The sequence below is a fragment of the Scomber japonicus genome, chromosome 18, assembly GCF_027409825.1.
Source record: "Scomber japonicus isolate fScoJap1 chromosome 18, fScoJap1.pri, whole genome shotgun sequence".
Taxonomy (NCBI): Eukaryota; Metazoa; Chordata; class Actinopteri; order Scombriformes; family Scombridae; genus Scomber; species Scomber japonicus.
The window spans coordinates 22,438,375-22,460,874 of record NC_070595.1 but is presented as its reverse complement, the minus strand read 5'-3'; the positions used below and the strand labels follow the sequence as shown (position 1 = coordinate 22,460,874).

The window sequence follows — 22,500 nt, the reverse complement described above, 5'->3', positions numbered from 1 at the left end:
AATGCTCTGGAAAATACCCATCACTCATCTCCATAAGATAGGGGAAGGTCAAAGATAAAGGCTGCTTCTGCAGAGTCAGCCAAAACTCCCCCTGAAGGTCACTCTGTTTGCTCATCTGTTAGTTAAATAAAAGTCAAGAGAAAGAAAGGCAACCAAACAAGCAGAAAGTGGAGAGACGTGAGAACGAGATGGGCTAGGAGGCGACAATGGCCATCACATTAGTCCCCAACTTCCTCCTTCAGGCTCCAGTCACAGGCTGGTGACCAGCTGCATCTGTCCGTCTCCCTCGCTGTGGGCAGGCTCCTGAGCCTGGTGTCCCTCCCCACTCGGTCTCCGGGGTGGGGCCTGGTAGAAGGTCTGCATGGGGGCCCCACGAGAGCCCAGGGCAGGCCTGCCGGAGCTGTAGTACAGCTCCTCAGGGGGCTGGGCCGAGCGAGGCACCACCTCCAGGGGCTCAGGACTGCTGTCGGGGTATGGTGAGTCTCGCAGGTTGGTGATGCTGGTGTACAGGGAGTCACGGGCCGGGGAGTCAGGAGCTCTATTGCCTCCCTGCCCGCCAGCACTCTGGCCACTGTGGCCACTGTGGCCCAGACTCTCGGTGAGGTCGGCCGTATAGCTCTCTGACTCCTCTGGATCGCTCTGGTAGAGGACTGACTGGGCACGTTGTAATAGCAGTGGCTCCTCCAAAGCTTTATATAGCAGCTCCACATCCTGCGGGGTGCGCTGCCGCCCCTCTCTCAGAAAGTCCTCATCTTCATCTATGCTTATCGACGGCTCTGGCCCGACCCCCGTTGTGCCCCCTCCAACCCCAACGTGAGGACGTCCCCTGGCCAGGCTGCCACACACTCTGTCCCCTACATCACCTCCTCCAACACCACCTCTCAGGTTGTTGTGCACAAGCTCAGAGATGATCATCTTCTCAAAGGCTGCGGCATCAGAGAGGTTTCGTCGAATGCCTCCACCTCCCAGGGCTTCTGAGCTGCGGGGATTAAGGAGGGGCGGGGGACTGTCTTCACCCCCACCACCTAGGAAATCACAGCTGCCGCCGCCTACACCCCCTGGGCCACTGCGTAAGGAGTAGCTGTTATTGAAGTTACCATTCAGCGGCAGGGTTTCCATTCCACAGGGGTCACGGGCCTTAGATAAAGTGCTCTCTGGACCCAAACACAAACATAAGAGAGACAGAGGAGAGAGAATTTCAGCGTTATTATCATACAATGAGATTCAAATGTCAGGAAGAGAAGAACAAATATCATATGGTAAAATTTAAACTGGAGTAGTTTACAGTGATGTGAAATGAGGAAAAGTACACTTACTTGGGTCACGAAAGGTTCCTGTGCATCCAGGGGAAAGTCATGGAGAGAATAAAATGAAAGACACAAGTTAGTAAATGTCCTTTAATGATACACATTAACTTGATGTATTCATTTTTAAGGAATTTTAAATAGGGCCATTAATGGAATAAAAATCCATCTGCCCCTTTAGCCTTTTCTCTGTCTCCTTCAAACTCTCATATCCAACCTTGCCACAAACACAAACATACACACAATCACATTAACTCTGATTTATGCAGACTTAGTGTTGCCACAGAAAATACATTGGATATTTATTTACTGTCAGTGACACCTGGTTATATACATAATTCATACAAAACCTAGTACAGTATAGCAGTAATGTTTATTTCACGACTTGCCTTCAAAACACAAATGAAGTGCTTTTTCTCTCAAATTACCAACACAGAGCAAAGCAAACACCACAACCACCCAAAAAGTCAGAAGCATGTTCATTATTAAATTTTAATGTGTAGTATGACTTTAATCAACGTTCTTCTTCGGTGGTGGTGTGGATAATTAGACATTCTAATGAAGTACTCTCCCTACTTCCTCTCCCACTCTCTTCTAAAAATGTCTTAGCTGCCAGGCTTGTGGCCATCAGGCTTGACGTATTGTGCGGAGAGGCTGTAAAATATTTAACAGAATCGCCGCCTCAAATTTCAATCCTCAGACACTAGGCCTGATACTGTGCGGGTACACTCTCTGCCAGCTATCAGCCACACACACACACATCACTGTAGTTGAGCAATTACATGAACATGTCTAATTCAGCAGTTATTGCATCAAATGAGTAGACTGGGAATGCAGCATTGCAATAAAACAAGATTATCAGGCTGTTTAAAGAGTCCCAATATGAGATACAAGCAAGTATACACACACACACACACACACACACACACACACACACACACACACACACACACACACACACACACACATACACGGGCACTTACAGTGAGCACTCACACCTGACTGACCTACATCCAGATGGAATGTCCCTGACCACTGAGCTGTCTGATCCCTTTCTACGGCCGTCATGATTTAAGCTGACTTTTTTTTTTTTTGCTTGGCAACAGGAAAACCGTCCTCAAGATTTCTGGCAGTCACAGCTGTACCTAAACTTCTAATCAATTTGCGGCTGTTCTTATGAAGATTCAAGATCTGACCAGATGGCTGGTTAGGCTGTAGGCACTGTTTGGCTCTGTTCTGCTCAGCCTAGTGAATCAGACTGACAGCTACATAGTCTGAAAAAAAAAAAAACCCACACAAACTGGCTCGCACACGCACTCACACACACAGTGAACACTCAAACACAGCGGTGAGTGTGTGTATACCATGTCAAACTACTGACAGAGCAACAGACAATAAGACAGGAAGCTGAGCGCATAATACACACGCGCTGACAAGACTGCACACACAGACTGGTGCGTTCATGAGAAGCTAACCAGTAGAGTTGAAGACACCAGGTGAAGGTGGGGTGAAGCTCTCGGCCAGCAGAGTGTTGTAAGGAGAGGTACCAGTGCGAGTCTGTAACACCGGGTTCGTGAGGAGATGGTTGCCCATGGTTGCTGCAACACACAAACAAAAATTTTAAAAATGTACATTATCATGAATAGGCTCCTATCTTTGCTTCAAATAACAGGTTTTGAAATTCACATTTCCAGACTCAGTAATAATAAAAATCATATAATTTACTCTTTATTAAGTTTAATAATTTTATTGTTATTTCTCAGCAGTCCTACACAATGAAATGAAATCTATCCTCTGCATTTGACCCATCTTACAAATAGAGGCAGCCGCGGTCCGGTGCCCAGCTGTGGTGCAGTGCCTACGGACCTACTCCAGCTCTTTTGTCAGTGCCAGTGGTCAGAGGCACTCACGGGAGTATTAACCCTAACATACATGTCTTTGATGGTGGGAGGAAACCCATGTAAACTCCACACAAAAAGGACCTGGAACGGCTGAAGTTTGAACCCTTCTTGCTGAGAGGCAACAATGCCAACCACTGCACCACATGCTGCCAAGATTATTCAGATGGGGTTATTTTTGTTATGCTGTGCTTTATGGAGTAATGCATTTCACAGTGTTCTCCTCAATGTTTATGCCTGCTAGTTGTAACCTTTGAGTAAAAATACAATTGCAGGGGAAAGGTACTGTTTGGAGCTTTGCCGTTCTTTTTTTTTTCTTTTGGCTACTGACAATATAGTCGAAGAGGGGGAGAACAGTAATGCATGCCATTATGTAGTCTAGGGGTGCAACCATTGAAACAGTTAATTTCACAGTGAAATGTGAATGCCACTACAAGACAAATATAATTCACAGAAATGGCACACTGAGAATGTTGTATAATGCCCATGTATGGCTCGAGCCTGAGGCAACTCGAACAGAAATGCCATGAAATTAAAAATAGGACAGCATGACGGAGAGTAGTCCAAGGCTAAGTGCAACCTTCAGGTCTCACGCCTACCGTTCATCACATAGCAAGGGAGCAGGGAATTTAAAAAAAAAAAAAAGAGAAAAAAAAGAATATATGCACTCACACAGTTATTTATTTGTCATTTTCCCTCCTCTTACACTTCCCCTGTTTATCTTTCTGGCATGCCTCACAAACCCCTCTCCTTCCACTCTCTGGCTTGTTCTGCTGTGTCGATTCAACCACATTTTCTCAGTTTCTCATGCCAGAATTTTTTTAATTTATTTATTTGACAGGCATAAACCACCAAATTAGTTGGGATTAGTTGTCTGTGTGTACCTCATAGGAATATCCTGTAGAAAATTAAAGGAACTAGCTCTAAGTGGAGAGAGAAAGTAGGACAAGTGGAATCATGGGAGGCTGTGAGTGTGTGTACTGCGTGCCTCGTCTTCTGGACACATAACTATCGTCAGGAAGAGATTGCGGTTCATAAAGAAGTGAAGTGGAGAAATCAAAGAGATTCCAGATGCCAGTGATAAAAATGCAGCCTCTCTACTGCAGGTTTTGCCTGTTTAATTACTCCTCCATGATAGTGCCTCTCTTTCTATCCCCCCCCGCTCCTGCGATTCTCTTTGTCTTTCACTTTCTGCCAACTGACAAACTTTTCTTAGAAGTGCAGAAAATAAAGGCTTCACAGCACAGTTGTTTGTGTTTGACAGCACACCATGGAATGATCCACAATGTGCGTTTCCTCCAGACCTGGTGATTGCTCTATCGTGACGAGGCCCCGGAAACCGACCCGCCCGCCCGCCCAACCACACACACACACACACACACACACACACACACACACACAAACAGAAATACATACACATACCTCTCATCCATCTAGCTCACTCGTAGCACCCCTCTTCCTCATCCCCTGCCTTGCTCCTGTCACTCTACTCAATTAGAATAATTACCCCCTGTTCGCTCACACGCTAATCAGTTCATTAAAAACAAAATGGATGAAATTAGCATAGAGAGTGACGGTTGATTTAGCAACTGCCTCTGTGTCATCATCAACAACAACCCCCTTCTAAATACACACACACACACACACACACACACACACACACACACACACACACAAACTCTCACACACCCCAATCTGGAACCTGAGCCAACCTTGATCGTCTCGGTGTCACTGACGCAACCAGTTGCTGAGGCTGATACAATCAGTGACTCCACACACATTATTCACTTATTTTGCTCTTAAAGTACTGCTGGTGCCCTGCAAATAGGATACGGGATGTGATTGATCCCATGCAACTATAAAAGGCTGAGAAAACAGAGTTCAAACCAGGGCTTCGAACCACAAGCTTTCTCACAATATAGCACCATCACAATATTTCCCTTTAATGATGGTTTGAAGAAAAATGAACAACAGATTTTGAGGTTGGTGAGAACCTCTCTGAGCCTTTTAACATTGTCAGCAGAGTACCTCAAGGCAGAGTTCTGGGCTCTGTACCTATTTTGCTTATTAATAAAATAGTAACCTGCTCCAGTTCTTTGTTGTTTTATGAAGACAATTCAGTTATCCTGGTGTCTAATAGGGATAAAGATAAGATACAGGAAATTTTATTAAATAGAATAGCAACCTGGCTATCAAGACTGACGCTTCCAATATCAGTATGAAAGCTAAGGAAGGACTCCGATCTGGACCTTAAGATTGATATTGTGTCAGTAGTTTCAAAATGCTGCTATGGCCTCAAGGTAAATGTCATATAGAGGCAAACATATTTGAAAGAGAAAGTCTGAAATTATTAAATCCTGTCTGATCCAATATTATGTTGACAGTGCTGTTAGTTCATGGCAGTGTGTCCTTACAAAAGCTTTTGAAATAGAATCTTCAAGTAGCACAAAACAAACTGGTTAGCGTTATCCCTGGGCTTGATCCTAGGGGTCATTTTGGCAGATGTCTGTTCTTGCAGCTTCACTGGCTTCTAGTTGAGGACAAAGCATGTCATATTCAATTAATTATTGTTTATAATACGGTACACTGAAGTGCTCCCAGCTTTTTTTCCCCTTTTGATTATTTTAAGAAGGTTGGTAAAGTTCAAGTTCAGAGTTGTGACACCAAATGTCATTCTTTTAGATTTAAATTGAAAGCAGGTAAGGATTCCTTTCTGTTATGTAGAGCCATGGCATGAAGTAGGCTACCTCTTTCATTTGGGGAGCAGCCAAACCCTCCATACTTTAAAGCACAGGCTAAACAATGGCTACCAATATTCCCTGATAGAGTGAGGACATCTTAATATAGTTTTATAATCTACATTTTCATTTATTGATATTTATTGAGTTTTCTAAACTATGTGTCTCTGGTACTTTTTACTTTTTAAATAGTTTGAAAAGTAAATGCACGTCGTTGGAGGTCTGTGTAAACATGGAAAAATGTCCAGCACATAATTACTTTATTGCTGACAAAGTCTGCTCGTCTTTTTTTGAACAAATATATTAGATTGTTGTCAATAAACTAAAACCATGAAACTCTTTCTTCTTTGATGACTCTCTTTTCACTTGCAAATGTCTGCATACTGTAGCAGTTTGTGATGGTTACGGAATCGAAAGAGGATTACGCTGTAATGAAAGTAATCTAAGATGTGATCAAGTGAATCATTTTTCATGCATTAATTCTTCCTGAATAAAATTAATATTATTGACTTTAAATAATTAAAAATGATGAATGCACTTAAATCCTCATAATTACAGTAATGGGAGTTCATTGCGTAGGTTTTCTGGCAGGAACATGAACTCAGTAATGGAAACTACACCATACACTTACACACACATTCACATAACCTGAGTGTGAGCGGTCAAGCTAGATACATTTCTGCTGTTGTTAAGTGCTTTTACTGACCAGTGGCCGTCCGTGCACTATAAACTGAAAACCACCGCCCACCAAGTAGCCTTCGCTCCATGTTATTCAATTTGAGATATTGATGCTACTACCTGCTGTCCACTGTATGCAAGACAAGCTGGACTTAGTGAATTTGAATACACCAAGTATTAGTAGGCTGTATAAGCACATTTAACACTTGTGATGTGGTGGTTCTGTTCACTCTGTTCCCACATGTTGTGCATGTCAATAGTTAATGTCTATATGTGTTCTAGAATCAATGTGTTTGTGTGCATTTAAGCGTGCATTAAATCAACAGAAGGGAAGCAGAGCAGTGACAGAGGGAGGGCTCACCGCGGTTGAGTGTCGGGGTGCTGTTGATATCTCCCGCCATGAAAGAAGATTCCGTCTGCTTCCGAACCGTGTCGTTCCACATCCTGCGGATTCGACTCTGGAAGAAGAAGCAGAGCGCAGTGAGTGGCAGCAAACAGACAACAAGTTAAATATAGAAACGCGGTGGGTAGACTTTGTAACTCAGTGGGGCTGCTGTAATCAAAACTGTGGGACTCGCTCTAATCCACAAAGAACAATAGGCAAACACGGCAGACAAAGAGATTGAGGCGTCGAGTAAAGAGGCACACAGCTATGTCATCTTATCATGAGGGGCACTAATAAACTCAAGATGTGTAAGACATGATTGCAGCGGCTGATACAATTGTTCTTTGGAAGCGTCTTATTACATTGTGGTGAAAGCTTGTTTGTTGACTGTGACAAACAACTGTCAGTGTGTGTATGTGTCTGTGCCATTGCAAACATGCCTGCATGTACAGTATTTATGGGTATCTTGCATGATGTCTGTGTCTATACATAGCATGTGGAGTTGGAGGATATCTATATTAATTAGTTAATTAAACACAGGGCTGCCAGTAATGGATAGACACATGGTGAAGCAAAATTTTCCCAACAGAGGACGCTGGCTGATTAGACCAGATTTGTAAAAGAGGTGCTTAATTGACAGGTTATATATCACAATGTAAAACACTTTGACACTGCTTTCTAACAAAGATTAAAATGTGTTGAAATGTATAGTCTTTATTATTGGAAACAACGTGATTGTGGGATGACAAGTTAGATAAGTAAGTGAATGTGAGTTCATCACAAAGTAATCGCTGAGTCATTGGTATTGATCAGCAATCAAACCTCCGCAGACACACTCATTTTGTACTTCAGAGTCTTATATAACAGACCTTTTAAACAAGGGAAAAAAATACTTGAGAAAATTTCCCTTGTTTCCGAAGCTATTTATTCTGTTTTGACACAATTTTTGACAGTGTTCTAAAAGTCATTTTATTCAACAAAATTGATTTTTCGTTTCATTCTACTGAAACAACCTGATTTCCACTGAATACAAGTAAAATCATCTTTCTGCACAGGCAGATTTACTTTTCATTTGTTCTCAGAAAAACACAATTTTAAAACCCAACAGCAGCTTTATTGATGTGTAAAGATGAAAAAAAGCGTGTGCACGCTGCTCTGTGTGTGTGCCTTCATTTATGTGTGTGGGTCTGTCTTGCCTGCACCTGTCTGTGGGCTGCTGCGTGGCGAGCTTGGCTGCCGCTGTAGTAACGGTTGTTGGCACGCAGGCCTGAGTTCTTCAGGGAGCCGTGGGAGCTGGTGGTGGAGGTGCGGCTGCAGCAGTAGGAGTGACGCAGACACTTACTGTACTCCTTATGGACCTGTAAAAAAAACAACACAGCCGGCATAGCAGGCAGGTTTTAAAGTCACTCATAAGCACAAACAGTTAGCTTCAATAGCCTGGACCCAAGAGTAGAGAAACAGGCTTGAAACAGAATGCTACAGCAAAATGTACTTTTTGCAATTACTGCATATGCTGAACACATTGCATTGTTACCTTCTTCTGCAGGGCACAGTGGAAGATGAAGATAAACATGCCCTGGAAGGCGTTGAAGGTGGTGAAAAGGTAAGCCATGATCACTGTGTTTTCATTGATAAAGAGGAGGCCAAAGGCCCACGTCAGCCCCAGCAGGAAGAGCAAGGCAATGGCCCCCAGAGCCCATGACCTGGTGGCAGTGGACACAGAAATGTTAAATATATCATAATTTGATATTAATTGACATGATTGGAAATTCATCTGCCAATGTAGTCTGTCATTATTTTATTTTTTGAATCTAAAAATAACTACTGAGTCAACTCACTTAATGTTATCCAGGCGGCTGGAGTCAGGTTTGAGTGCTGAGGAGTTGCGGATCATTTTGTGTAAAGTGATCATGAGGAAAATGAGGTTGAGCTAAGGGCAGAAGATAGAAAGAATCAAATAAATGTGCAGCGAACCATACAGTCTACTCTAAAATACTGACCTTGCATTGTTAAGAACCTCACAAAATGGTAAAATACATTTGGTAGGTTTGACTGCATTACATGAAAATAGAGAGGGCAATAATACTGTCTGACACTAAAGCTAATACCATAATAACAAATGAAACGGGTCCAATGAAGCTCCAGATGAAGTAGTTATCCACTCGCAGCCAGCATCTGGAGTGGCAGAGAGGAAAAGAGAGAGTTACACACAACTGAGCTCAAAAACACTCAGACACATGCACACACACACACGCACAAATACAGGCAAGCATGCACACACAATTTCCCTGTCTCTGCGGATTATCTTATGAAGGCTAATCATCAGGCTTTGGCTAAGTGTGTTCAGAAAAGCCAGTCCACGGGGAGTTGCAAGAGCCGTTCACACAGCACTGCATATTACATTTCCAGCTGGGGGAATAGCATAATCCTACTTCTCAATCTGCAGGTGCAAAAGGCCTGTCTTCACACGTACGCTTTCTTGGTCCCATAGCTCCTGTAGTCTATGGCCGCGGAGATGCCCACCACCAGCGCGGGGAAGCAGTAGCCGCACAGATAGTAGTACTTTTTGCGCGAGTACTCGCTCTCAAAGACCTCCACCAGCATGAGATAGAGTTGCACACCCTCCAGACACATCCAGGAGAAGGCAGCCAAGAAGAAGAAATGCAGAAGGCCAGCAAAGATGGGACAGGCAATCTGAGGATAGCAGCCAGGGATAGAGAGAAAGAGAGGAGAACAAGAGGAAAGAAGGAAAAGATTAAGATGAAGGAGCAGAAACACTTGAGATCAAGGCATATAACTGAGTGAAAAACAAGGAGAGGACAGAACAGAGTTACTATCAGGTAGTTTTGGACATGACTAGAGGAAAAATGAAAAGCTGCCCCCTGGGTGAGTCCATGCTATATGGTGGTAATTAAATAGTCAGTACAGTAATTTTGTTATAGAGTATAGAGAACATATGTAATGACACGTGCAATGTCTCAATTTAAGTAAGAAGTTCACAGTCAGCGCTCAGTAAAAATGCTGTGTTCAAGCAAAAGCTTAACCTGATCCTATGAGTCACTTTAATAAGACATGTCAACTGCGTTTTAGAGGAAGAAATATACTGAAAAAGTTTTGAAGATGTCATGCTAAAGTATTGAGTTACTAAGCTTTTTAAAGAGAGCAGTAAACATCTTTTTAAAGAGAACAAGCCAATCTCTCTCTCTCTCTCTCCTGTACGATCAGGCTCATGTTGCTGCAAACTCACATGGTAATCTGTCTTGTCGATGCCGATGAGGAAGAGCAGCTCTGCGATGAAGAGGTTGATGCAGAGGTTCTTGTGGATGGTGTTGCGGTCGGTCTGCAGGCCTCGCAGGAAGCAGAAAGTGGAGATGCAGATGGCTAGACACACTAGAGAGATGACTATCCCCACCCAGGTGATCACAAATAGGATGAGTTCATGCATTCTCCCCGGGTACTGATGTCCAGGTGGTGGTGGGTAAAGAAAATGAGGGGGTTGAGAATGTGAAGAGAAAAAAAAGGGGTGAAAAGGGGCCAGAGAAACACAGCAGAGACAGACAAATAGAGAGGGTTAAAATATTGGACAAAGTGTTGGGAAGACAGCAGGATGAACAATGAGTAGTATGTGAAAACAGTGGGAGGAAGAAACAATATGGGGATAGATAGGCAGAAAAAGGGGGAGGGGAGAGAAAGACCAAAATTGCTTTATTTAATATTTGTAAATATATGCAAGGACCTAACATGTTGAGACAAGAGACAAGATGTCCTGAAAAAACAAACAAACATGACATTCAAATTCATGTGAATGTCAGCTAGAAGTAGCAGGACATGAATTTTCAAGCATGTGCCTCCCTGAATGTCGGAAAGAGGGAAAAGGGAAAATTCAAAAACAAAGAGCTTGTCAGCCTTGAGAGGGTACATTAATGTGCATGTGTGTGAGGGTGTGTGACTGAGAGTGAGCGAACGCTATTACTCGCACGAATTAATGTGTGCATAAATTACTCGGCTTCCATTTAAAACCGTGTGTCTGCCACGCCCTTGTTTACTCACATCGGGCTCGTGGTGAGCCATGAGCACGGCGAAGTTGGTGAGGTGGCTGCAGGAGCAGGTGGTGTGCGTGTTGTTGGTGTCCAGCAGCCTGCAGCCCTGCGAGGACCACTGGCCTGTCATGGAGCGCTCAGAGTAATTCCAGAAGGAGCAATTTGGAGTGTAATAATTCTCCAGCTGCAGAAAAATGAAAACAAAGAGAGAAATGATGGAGAATGTTAACAGTGGTTTATGCGTCAGAATGTAAATTAAGCGAGATGAAGGATTGAATTAGGCCACCTTTAGATGTTTGAGTGTGAAGACCACCGGCTCAGTGAGAAACACTCTGCTGGACTCTTTATTGATGGAGGCAGCGATTACATGTGAATTGACCGCCAGGCGTTTCCGATCGTGGCTTGACCCGGCCTCCACCTCCATTTTCACGGTGGCGTTCTCAGTCGACAGGAAGGATCCCAAGTTTTTATACAGAATGAACACCACCTTGACTTGTCCTGCATGAGAGGAGGAGAAACAGAATAAAAGATAGAAAGTGAAAACATGTTAAATGAAAAGGGAAATACAGATAAAATGATAGAGGAGGAGGGGAGGAGGAGGAGAAGAGAGAGTCGGAGAAAAAAAAAGGCCAAATACAGAAATGGGGGCATAATATGGTAATGGCAGTTAGAGAGACAGAGATAGAGAGTGGAGAGTGACAGGGTGAGCGAGAGGGAGACAGAGAGAGAGAGTTAGTGAAGGTTAGAATGATGGTAAGGACCGTTTCATTTTGACTGGTGGAAGAGAGCGAGATTTAATGTGGAGGGCAATGGAACATTCATCCCTCAAGCATTCACAGATCTCTTATTATTCCATATGAATATTTCATGTGCGTTTGTTTCAATCATTCTAATCTCGTTCCCACTGCAGAGCCGAGCGGAGACAGAAAACAGAAAAGGGTAGGGGATGAGGGCTGGGGGAGGGTGGGGGGTGGGGGGGGGGGGTGACAGAGTCGGGGGTGGGGGAGGGTGGGGCGCTGGGGGGGAGTTGGAAACCAGAGAGATGAGAGAGGGGGATAAGATGGAGGAGAGACGGAGCGAGGGAATGGAATGGGGAAGAGAGAAGAGAGGGAGTGCTGAGATTGCTCTGTCAGACTGGGGCCGATTGTAATCTACACGCCTCCCCAGCTATTCTATTAAGACTGCTGTTAAGAAACCATCAAGAAAAGAAATTGTCTCAGCGCTTTTGTTAATCTGATTAGCCTATTATTATGAACCAATAACTTAGTCAACTGTATGCAGACTGTTTTAAGCTCGCATGAAAATGCAAATGGAAACATAAGAGAGCTGGCTGCACAGGACAGTACAATTTTTCAGTCGTAGGGGTGAGGAGGGGGGCGGGTAAGGGTTGCTGACCATTGCGACTGTACTGTTTGATAGTGGAGGCTGAAAGCTGAATAGTGCTGTCACTGGCGTAGTTCTGCGGGAAAGACAAGTCCTGCAGGTCCATCTCTGTGTTTAGAACATGCACCTCGAGATCTGATGGTGGAAACACAGCACACACAGATATTTTATTAAAACTCCTGCGTTGTCAAAGATCCAATAATTCTGTGTCACACAAACAGTGGTCCAAACTTCACTTTATTCACGCAGTATATCCACCCATAATTAACACCATTAATACTGTTTTCTTACCAATGCTGGGCGCTCGGTCAGAAAAGCGATTCCCGTACATGTTGTTGGCCAGAAGGAAAGCTCCTTTCTCCAGTACGTCCAGTAGCATGGTGGCAGTGTGAGCCTGCTCTGTGCTGTTCATGTCCTGCCACGACTCCAGAGCCTCGGGACGCAGCAAGTTATCCACTGTCTGCACCACCGCCTGGCACAAAGCATTTATTACTGTTACTGGACACACTTTACAAGAAGATACAAAGCAAGAAATGAACAACAACCAAAGCAAGAACTACCTAATGCATTAAATTAAATTGAATAGTCCATAAGAAATTACAAACACGGGGTGAATATGTATGGAAATGTTCTGAATGTCATCATTTAAAAACATTTTAAGCATCTTTTTAAAATTCGTCATTCATAATGACTCCTTTCACAGATAGAGCTCACGGGCTATTTGTCAGTTTGCTGTAAAGACACTCTAATTCACACGAGGAAAGACACAAGTGTTAAATAAGATGCCTTGCTTGCAACCATTCAGTATGATACTCTTCTGTTCATTATAAGGCAGTCACTGATTGTTGTGCAATTTAGCACTTTCTGTATTCTGTATAAATTGGGAAAAATTAATTAAGAAAGTGGTTAGCGTGCAGATTCACAGACATCTAGCAACTAATCATTAGAAGCTTGTTTATTAACAGCGCTACCAATCTGTTGTGCTATTAGATATTGATGAGCTATTCAGTAATTATCAGTTAGTTCCTGATTTGTTACTCTTTCCTTGGCAATTACTCATTTTATGTATCACATCGTCACGTGTAACCGTATCACTTGATCGCTTCAAGTACAAAGTCACTACTATTCCACTGTAATTTCCTAGAAACTCACCATAACCCTGCACTACATTTATTACTGTGCTATGTCAGACATATTACCAATTCTATTTCACACTTACAATTCATTTAATGGCAATTTTGATGGTTGTATCAGCTATGCAATTTATTGGAGTAGCCTGCTTGATGATTCATGTAATTCTTTTGCTCAGGACTCTCAAAATGAAGGATTGGCTGCTGTGTGGAATACAGAGGATTGCTGTTAATAAAATGAATTTAGCATCAGAACACACTCTATCCGCTGCAGAGGAGTAAAAAAAAAAAAAACGGAGCGTGTTTCTAGTTTATCCTCTGATCAGTGAGGTTATACTGAGCCACCTTGCAGCGAGTGACAAAAATAATGGTCTAGTTACAAACTATAATGCAGCCTTACATTCATCTTGCACCAACAGAGATCAGAAGATGGGGTGTCATATTACAGTATGCTGCAGACAGGTCAAGACACAAAAGACTATGTACTGCAGAGTGCCGCATTTCATCATTACAGAGAAGCATACACAAGGCCTTTTCAAGATATTAGATTACAGCTTTCTCAGAACCACAGATATTGCACAAATATTGAAAAAGCAAGGAAGGGTATAGTAACACAAACTATTGCCTTTCATACTATCATCAAATTACATTTTCTCAGAGCCAGAGATATTGTACCTTATTGTGCAACACAATGAGACCAAGGCCAATATTATACATTTATGCTGTATCTCAGTGTAACAAAGCTAAGATTATGTCAGAGGGAGATGACTTCCATATTAGTTGAAGCCATATTTAAAAGATATGTACACCATGAGCAATAGAAAAACGACAAATCAGCTTTCACTGCTGTGGGAAATACTACACCAACATTTACTGTACCTGCTGTCTGCCAGGAGTTATACCAAAACTTACTCACACAGCTCTTCAGCACAAACCGGATATTCTATAAGTGATGATTCCAAAGGCAATATAAATCATAATACAGAGCACTGAGCCAAAGGAATCTCATCCACAAACCTAGACTACCCAAGGATTTATCTTGCCTCGGCTATTCTAAGTCACAGAGCATTCCTACTCCACAGGCATGTAAAGCAGGCAGATAAAAGAGAAAAAGTACCTGGATGTAGGCCCGACAGGTCCGCTCTCGCTTCTGGAGCTGGAAGGGAAAAAAACAAAGCCTTGAATTAAAAAGCTAAACAAAAAAAAAACCTGTAAATTAAAAACTCACTGGTCCTTGCATGTGCACTAGGGGGGTAAATTCGTATTAACTGCAGCATTCTTTTCTAATCCTTCGAAAAATAATAGTGTGTGTGTGTGCTTATGCGTGTTTACACTTTCTTCTACCTTGTTGTAGTTCCGTGCAGCTGACTCCTTGTTTCCGGGCCTCAGGGCCTGAAGTTGGGCATCCAGTATGTCCAGCAGTTGCTCTATCAGTCGCACGGAGGAGCTGACATCTCCCGCCTGGATCCGACCCCGCGTGTGGTTCACCAGCTCACCAGCTATGTTGGCAGCATTCTCACCACTCTTTATCTGCACATGTACACAAAAACACACGCATCTTTTCACACAGTGATAATATAATGATAATAAAACAGCTCAGCTTTGATTTGTTGAATCACATTCAAAGCAGTTGGAAAAGTCTAACCAATGTTTACATGCGCACTAAAAGTAAGGACACAGAAACCACATGTTTTGTGTTAGTCTCAATAGTGAAATGGATTTCATGCTCTTTTTAGTTTTATTTAGTTTTATTATCAGACTCTCTCGCATCTTTGTAAACAAACATGGACCTTGCAGAACACATTGTGAAGTTTTTATTCTCCCTAGTGTGGTTTCACTTGCAAATCGCACCCTTAGCAACCACTTTCCAATTACAATTGATTTTTGCCAAAGGAGATGGTGTAATGGATTCTTCCAACGATATAACTTTTCAGCAGGGTGCTACTTACTCTTCCAGCCACATACATACACAAAAAAACCTTTAAGAAAGCCGGTCGAGCGTATGCACAGCTGAGTAGTCTGAGTTTTCTCCAGTTTACAAGTTTACACTGCTTTTGATTCGCATTAAGGGTACACAATTTTTCTGAACTCTGAAAGCCAAATTTAATGAATGATCAGATTACGACAGTGTTAATAGTAATACCATTTGTTCATTTAAATAGCAGTGAGCTCAATTAAACAAACGTTCTGTATCATCTATTGACTATGATGTTTACTAGCTACTGCACAGGTGTAATGCATTATATGAGACTATGATGGAGAAATTGAAGTGGAAGAGTACTTTACGAGCTGTTAAGCCCTAAGCCTGATTTTAAAAAATAATTGCACCTAGCTGTAATTAAAGTATATTAGTGAAAAAAGAGAGTTAATTAAGTATTAAGAGCAGATTCCTTGTAATGAAGGACCAGTTGAAATGAGTCTGTATTTTAATCAGGCCTGTCTTGGAGATATGTTAATGTGTGTGAGGAGGTGGACAGGGAGGGTGGTCAGGGCAATGGACCAAAGGAAGGGGACAGACCCATGGCCAGGAGGCACGGCTCTAGGTCTCACCTTCTGGGCCACCTGGTTGACCCACGGGGAGGTGCAGTTACTCAGGTCAGGACCCCGCGGGTTCCACATGACCTGCTCCGCCAAGCACTGGAACGAAGCAATGCCTGGAGACCAGCAGAGGCAGAAGAAACAGGGGAAGAGAGGGAAATGAAAAGATAATAAGCGTTAGGTGTCTGCAATTAAAAGGGAACGTGTGGAGGAGAGGGATAAGCACAAAAAAGTGTGATTTTTTTTTTTTTGTTACAGAAGAAAAATAGAATAGAATGAATTTTAAAAATGCAATACTCAAAGTGTTTGAAGATGAGATGGAGGAAGGAGGGTAGAGCAGAAGCAAAGTAGAAAGTCTTAGAAGAAATGGGTCGGAAGTGGAAAAAGGTTAAATAATGGAGTGTAGGGCAGTGAGAAAGTGAGAGGAGAGAAAAGGAGGAAGACGACGGCGGCGGAGGAATAGGCTTTCATGCTGTAAAAGGAACGGTTTAAAAGGACCATATGTACTCCTACCACATAAATATTACTCCGTGCACAAAGACACACACCAAAGACATCAGCTATGATCCCTCACTGTCAAATGAAAACAGCTGAAGGGAAGTACCTTCCACCAACCCTTGTTTCCAGCTAGGTTTTCTGTTTAGTTGTGAGGGTTCAGAGAAAGGACACCATACAGGGATAAAACCAGGGAAGGGTCTATCTGCTGCTGCTAACACAAATAACCAGCATCAAGTCACAAAGACGAGACGGAAAAAAAGAGGAGAGACCACAGAGAGAGAGAAAGAGAAATAGAAGCAGAACGGAAGAGTGGAGATGACAGAGACAATGCAGAAACGCTTCACAGTTGTAGAGGGATCAGAGCAGATGTGGTGTTGCATTTCATTCCCCCCTTTTCTCTCTCTCCCACTGATTTCTTTCCCCCTGTCTCTCTCGCTTTTTTCTATATTCTCCACCATCGAACACAGATTGGGTTTGAGAGCTCTGCCAAGATGCGGCAATTAAGCCAGCTGCTAATTTAATGTTACTGCCATTTCCACAGAAACAGTGAAAGGCGTTGGATAAGAAGATGGAGGGAGATGCCTTTTTTCTGTGACTAAAGAGAGCGTTTTGATGGTTGTATGTTTAGAGGTATAGAAACTAGCAAGAAGGGAGGTGAAGCCTCTGTTGTCTAGCCTTTCATTTCATTATTCGCCACTTTCAATCAGCTCTGTTTCTGTGGGAGATGAGCCTTTCATTTGTGGAGGACAGGCTTTCATCTGTGAGTCCTTGGGGACTGTGCCTGCTGGTGGGACCAACGCAGGGACAGAAGAAGACAACAGTGGAAAAAAACAAGCGTGAGAGCACAAACATGCTGATCACTTGGGCACACGCATTGAGGTATACTGCAAGCACAAACAACCACATGGATAGAGGACATACTGAGGAAGTAAATATCAACATGAAACACATGTTGTGTCTTTCATGAAGTGGAAAAAATGTGCCCTCATTTAAAAATATACACATGTCCTCACCTAGAGATCCTTTGGGACACGGGCGGTCTACTGTTTCTCCTCTCTGTGTGGTGGGCCACTGGACACCACGGACCAGCTTGGTCTCACAGACATGGGGCTCTGGGCCTTGTGGAGGACGGGGTGGCCGACGGGTGACAGGCACAGTGGCAGTAATTGGTCGGAGATCAGGGTGCTTGTTGATGGAGCCAATTGGGCGTGATGTGGGGGCCAGAGGGCGGGTGGTAGAGGGGCTGGTACTGGAGGTGAACGGCCTGGCTGGAAGAGTGGTGGTCACTTGAGTAGTGGTCAGAGGACCTGAGGAAACCAAAAGTAGAGAAGGGAGGACAAAGTTACAGGCAATGAAAAAGACACAGAGTGAAAGACAGACATTTAGAGAATTGTAAGAGGAGGTAAATAGAGTTTTGTTAGAGAGTAGAAAACCCTGACAGAAAAGCAACAACAACAAAAAAAAGAGAGATCAAGACAGAGAAGGACAGATGCATGAGAATGTAAGATGCCTCTCAGAAGCTTAGTTCAAAAGTTACCGCGACAATAATTGGGGCGACAAATACTTTTTTGAGCCTCACAAAGTCTTTTCTCCAGAGAGAGGAGGAGAAGCAGGGGAAAAGATGGAGAGAAGGCATCATCACAAGTCAGGGAGAACTTAATAATTGATCAAATGTATCAGAGAAGTCACCATCACTAACAACCAAACCTAATGTGAAGATAAAAGCAACACATCACAACTAAAGAAATCCTAGCAGATCAAATGCAGAGTCAGCGCGCAACTCTGTGAGTGCCGCTGCCCGTCTGTCTCTGCCTCGTCTCTTCATGGGCCTAATCCGAGCTTCATACAGGCCTTTTTGCAGCTCACATATACAGTACATCCAAACCTCCTTCTCATATTGATGGACTGCCAAAATGCCATGTGGCTTTCTCATTTCATCCTCCCCCCTTATCATTTCAGAATGACTTTTTCATTATCCATGACACAGAGAAGTTGATATGAAGCTCTACAGCAGTTATACCTTAGTGGCTGCTCTTTACTGTAACTATGGCTGTGGATGGAAATATAATGATTTGGTATCTGAGCATCCAAATGTCAGATAAGATGACAAACACATACTGCGTGGGCTATTTGAAGTGTTCCCTGATCAAAAAAACAATGAATGAATTATTGCATAGTAAATTATATGCTGGATATCAGTCTAATTTAAAACAAAGCAAAACTCTAATTAGTTGGTAATACCTTATTACCAACTTGTGTTAACCCTCATAGGTTATTACAGCATGAGCTCAGCAAATGACGTACTCAGTGAGACAACGTTTTGGGACAAACTTTTATGTTTCGAAATGTTTCACAATTATAGGATCAAAAAACAACTTCCTCATAAGAAATATGCAAACATAGATGTGACACACTGTACACACACTGTGTTTCTGTGTGCTTGTGTAATATCTCCTTACCTGTGGTTGGGTCTGGTGGTCCAAACTCCAGAGGGTAGCGCAACACGTTGTAGTTGTTCCAGACATAAAGCTGGTTGTCTCGAGGATTGTAGTCCACAGAGGAAATGTACTGATAGGGGTTTGGGAAAGGGATGTTGACAGGTTCCTCACGGGCATGGTTGGTATTGTAGGCATACATCACCAAATCACCACCTGCTTCGCTGTCATCGTCCTGGTAGACGGAGCGCACTGCATAAAGCACACCACACGCCATGAAGGCGTTGGATGCCATCCTCTTGTCGAAGCTGGTCTCCCAGGTGCCTTCAAAGCGCAGGGTGTAAGGGTTCACCTGTATGCACAAAAGAAATGCTGAATTCAACCAAGGCTTACTTTGTACAGTAGGTTAAAAATATATAAATGTATGAAGTCAAAGGTCTTCATGACTGAGAGCAAAGAAGGTCTACTTTCCTTTAATTTCTCAATATCCTTTTTCATTTCTCTCTGTGCATTTTGAATAGTGAGTTTGGGTTTTTGTACAGAAGCTCAACCTCATTTAATGATTAAAATAATTTATTTTCGTTCTGTGGTTCACTTTTTTTCTAAAGCTAAATGGTCTGTGCTGAGCACTTCTATTACTGTAAAAAAAAAAATCCCCCAGCAGCATAAATAGTACTTTCAACAGTAATGTCAGCAATTGATGATGAAAGTGGTCACTTTCTTGTATATTATTCTGCTGCTGCATTATTGCACACTCTGAGACTTCATGCCGGGTTTGATATTTTAGATGAATAGTTTAGTTTATACAGCTTGAAATACAATTTCCTGGTAAGGTCAAAGATAGTGTTAATAAATGGAAACCCTTTATCTGAACAACACATTAATTCAAACTCTGTTTATTTGAACCTTTGTTGCCTGATTTGAGCATTATTTGTTAAGAAATAAATAACCAACTAGTATTAAAATATGAATGTTTCAAAGATCACAGTGATGGATCATGTTTTGAATATGATATATTTAACACAAAGTGTACAATACACAATATAAACTTCTGATATACAAATGAGTTGACAACCTAACAAGGACACACTTTTATGATTTTAAGTCATGAAGTAGAAAAACTGTTTAATGCTAGAAACAAACTGGTAGTGTTGCGGCAACAAAACAAAACAAATATTTAGCTTCCCTCTGTAGATTAGTTTTTAGATATGATGGGATTTAAAATTAGGCCTGACCTTTTGCAAAGGAGGTTTATGTGACTCTTTTTCATAGTCAACAATATCTCTGTATCTCATTTGCAGGGCACTTGTGTAATCTCAATGGTAAATCATTCATGTGTGACATATGACCTTTTGCCTGACTAGTTAAATGAGATTTTGACATAATCCACTCCTGCAATATAATCCCCATCTCATCCCCTTCTGTGCAGCGCTGCTCTCCCACCTGACTGACCACCAGTCGTCCGTTGTTGGACTCCGTGGCATAGATCACCCAGAGGCCGTTCTCATCCACAGCCAGGTCAATGTCCGACTTCCCTCCCCAGCGGTACGGTGACGTGTCATGGTAGTTGGCATTTGTGATAATGGCCTCACCGCTTTTGATGCGTGTCCTTAGGTCATATTTGACTATGTTTCGTGTGCGCTCTTTGTTGTAAAATACTGCACCGTCATACACCACAAAGCCTGTGCCATCAACTCTGTTGGGCAACCTGTTAAGAGAGAATCACATGAGTGGTGCAGAAATCCAGGAGAACAAGCCAATCCATCTACTCTGCATGACACAGTCCTACAAGACGGGCTCATGGTGAGCAAGCTGACACCACAGTGGGACCATACTGCTATCACCATCTATATCCACATGAAAAGCCAATAAATCAATACAGCAGCAGATGCTATTTGATCATCCAGGACAGTGGGAGGCGCCCTCACTTGTAGGTGGTGGTGGCTCGGTTCTGTTTGAAGTCTTCCCAGGAGGCATACTCATACAGCATGTCGGTGCGATAGGGGGTCCAGGGCATAACGTACAGACGGTCCCCAGACTGCAGCGGGTCCTTACACCATGCCCCTGCCTGGTGCTCTGCCTCCTGCAGAGAGCTGGCCGCCTGCACCCGCAGCAGCGTCCCCGGACATACAAAGACTGGAGCAAGAGGAGGGGCATTGGAGCAGAGAGAAGAAGGAAAAAAGGGAGAGATAGAAAATGAAAACAAAGCATTGTAAAAATGAAAGATATCATGAAGATGGCAGGGAAGGCAGAGAGGAAATGGGAAAAGGCCAAAGACCATGGAATATAGAACAGGAGAGAGAGACACCGAGCGGATGAAAGAAAGATGTGAGTTGATAAAAGTAAGTTGAGAATTGAAAAGGAGACAAAGAAAAGGAGGAGAATGGACAAGAGGGGGAAACGGGGGAGTGAGGTGAGGTACATTATCAGATTTAAAATGAAGGAACATATAAAAGCTCATTTGTAGAACATCAGCATTGTGGTTGGAAAGTGTCTGGATATGATAAATGGGAGATTTCTGGCTGCCGCCGCGGCTTCAATGTGGTCTCTAATCTAATTTATCTTGGCCTACTTTTTATTTGATTGTGCATTTTCTATTTCAAAGGCTTCTGCTTTTCTGCTCTGCTACTGGGTGGTAAAACTGTAATTGTGGAGCTTGTTTTATTAGGACTAAAATTTGGCTCTCAGTCAAGAGTAATGCGTCAAGGAAAAAAAGCATCCTGGGGTAAAGATGTGAAGTTGGCCAGGCCTCCCTTTCCTCAGCAGCTGCAACTCACCCACACACACACACACATGCGCACACACACACTCACACGCACACATACACAAATACAGACAAAAAACAATTGTTACTATTCCAAAAAGACACATACAGACAACACATAGAAACCCCGATACACAATCCATACACCAAACAAGCACACACACACACACAAAGAGAATACAGAGGATGTCTACTTTAGGCAGGTGGAGGTCATCCACTGGGGACTGGTGTAAATTGGCTGGCTGACGCAGTGTGTCCCCGCCTGACAGAGAAAGTGCCCTGGGACCACCAAGCATGTCAGGTGATCTATGAGGAAAGCTGCTGGCATCCTCGGCACTCTGACATCACAGCACAGTGGTACTAGCAACAGAGAGAAAGAGGGCGAGAGAGAGTTGGAGGCACTACAGAACAAAACAGCTGAGGAGTCCCCACGTCTCCTCTGCCAGCTTATTTATGTGGCTTTCTGGCTTAGGGTTGCGACAGAACCAGACACCTGCTGGTCACCTCATGATTGAACGCATCTCTGAACTAATTGGACGCTGCAGGGGCATTTGGACACAGATGACATACAGCACACATGGATGCATAGACACACACACACACACACACACGCTTACCATCCCAACACACACTAGGATAGTACACAACATGGATACGCACACACCCCTGCATACATATACTGTCACTGTCACACTGTTAAGAGTGATGG

At 43.1% G+C, this 22,500-nt stretch overlaps 1 protein-coding gene across 1 annotated transcript in view; it reads right to left on the bottom strand.

Annotated features, from left to right (window-relative positions):
- Positions 1–249: 249 nt before the first annotated feature.
- Positions 250–22,500, bottom strand: part of adgrl1a (adhesion G protein-coupled receptor L1a) — a 49,170-nt gene continuing 26,919 nt past the window's right edge. Inside the window, exons 5-25 of the mRNA XM_053339163.1 lie at positions 20,956–21,163; positions 20,471–20,735; positions 19,052–19,379; positions 17,606–17,899; positions 16,107–16,210; positions 14,901–15,086; positions 14,674–14,712; positions 12,718–12,898; positions 12,439–12,561; positions 11,330–11,541; positions 11,054–11,227; positions 10,251–10,460; positions 9,477–9,697; positions 9,112–9,178; positions 8,842–8,933; positions 8,538–8,706; positions 8,206–8,361; positions 6,980–7,076; positions 2,780–2,902; positions 1,317–1,334; positions 250–1,154 (exon numbers count right to left, since the gene is read on the bottom strand). Of these exons, the coding sequence (XP_053195138.1) occupies positions 250–1,154; positions 1,317–1,334; positions 2,780–2,902; positions 6,980–7,076; positions 8,206–8,361; positions 8,538–8,706; positions 8,842–8,933; positions 9,112–9,178; positions 9,477–9,697; positions 10,251–10,460; positions 11,054–11,227; positions 11,330–11,541; positions 12,439–12,561; positions 12,718–12,898; positions 14,674–14,712; positions 14,901–15,086; positions 16,107–16,210; positions 17,606–17,899; positions 19,052–19,379; positions 20,471–20,735; positions 20,956–21,163 (4,172 nt within the window). The remainder of the gene's footprint in view (positions 1,155–1,316; positions 1,335–2,779; positions 2,903–6,979; positions 7,077–8,205; positions 8,362–8,537; positions 8,707–8,841; positions 8,934–9,111; positions 9,179–9,476; positions 9,698–10,250; positions 10,461–11,053; positions 11,228–11,329; positions 11,542–12,438; positions 12,562–12,717; positions 12,899–14,673; positions 14,713–14,900; positions 15,087–16,106; positions 16,211–17,605; positions 17,900–19,051; positions 19,380–20,470; positions 20,736–20,955; positions 21,164–22,500) is intronic.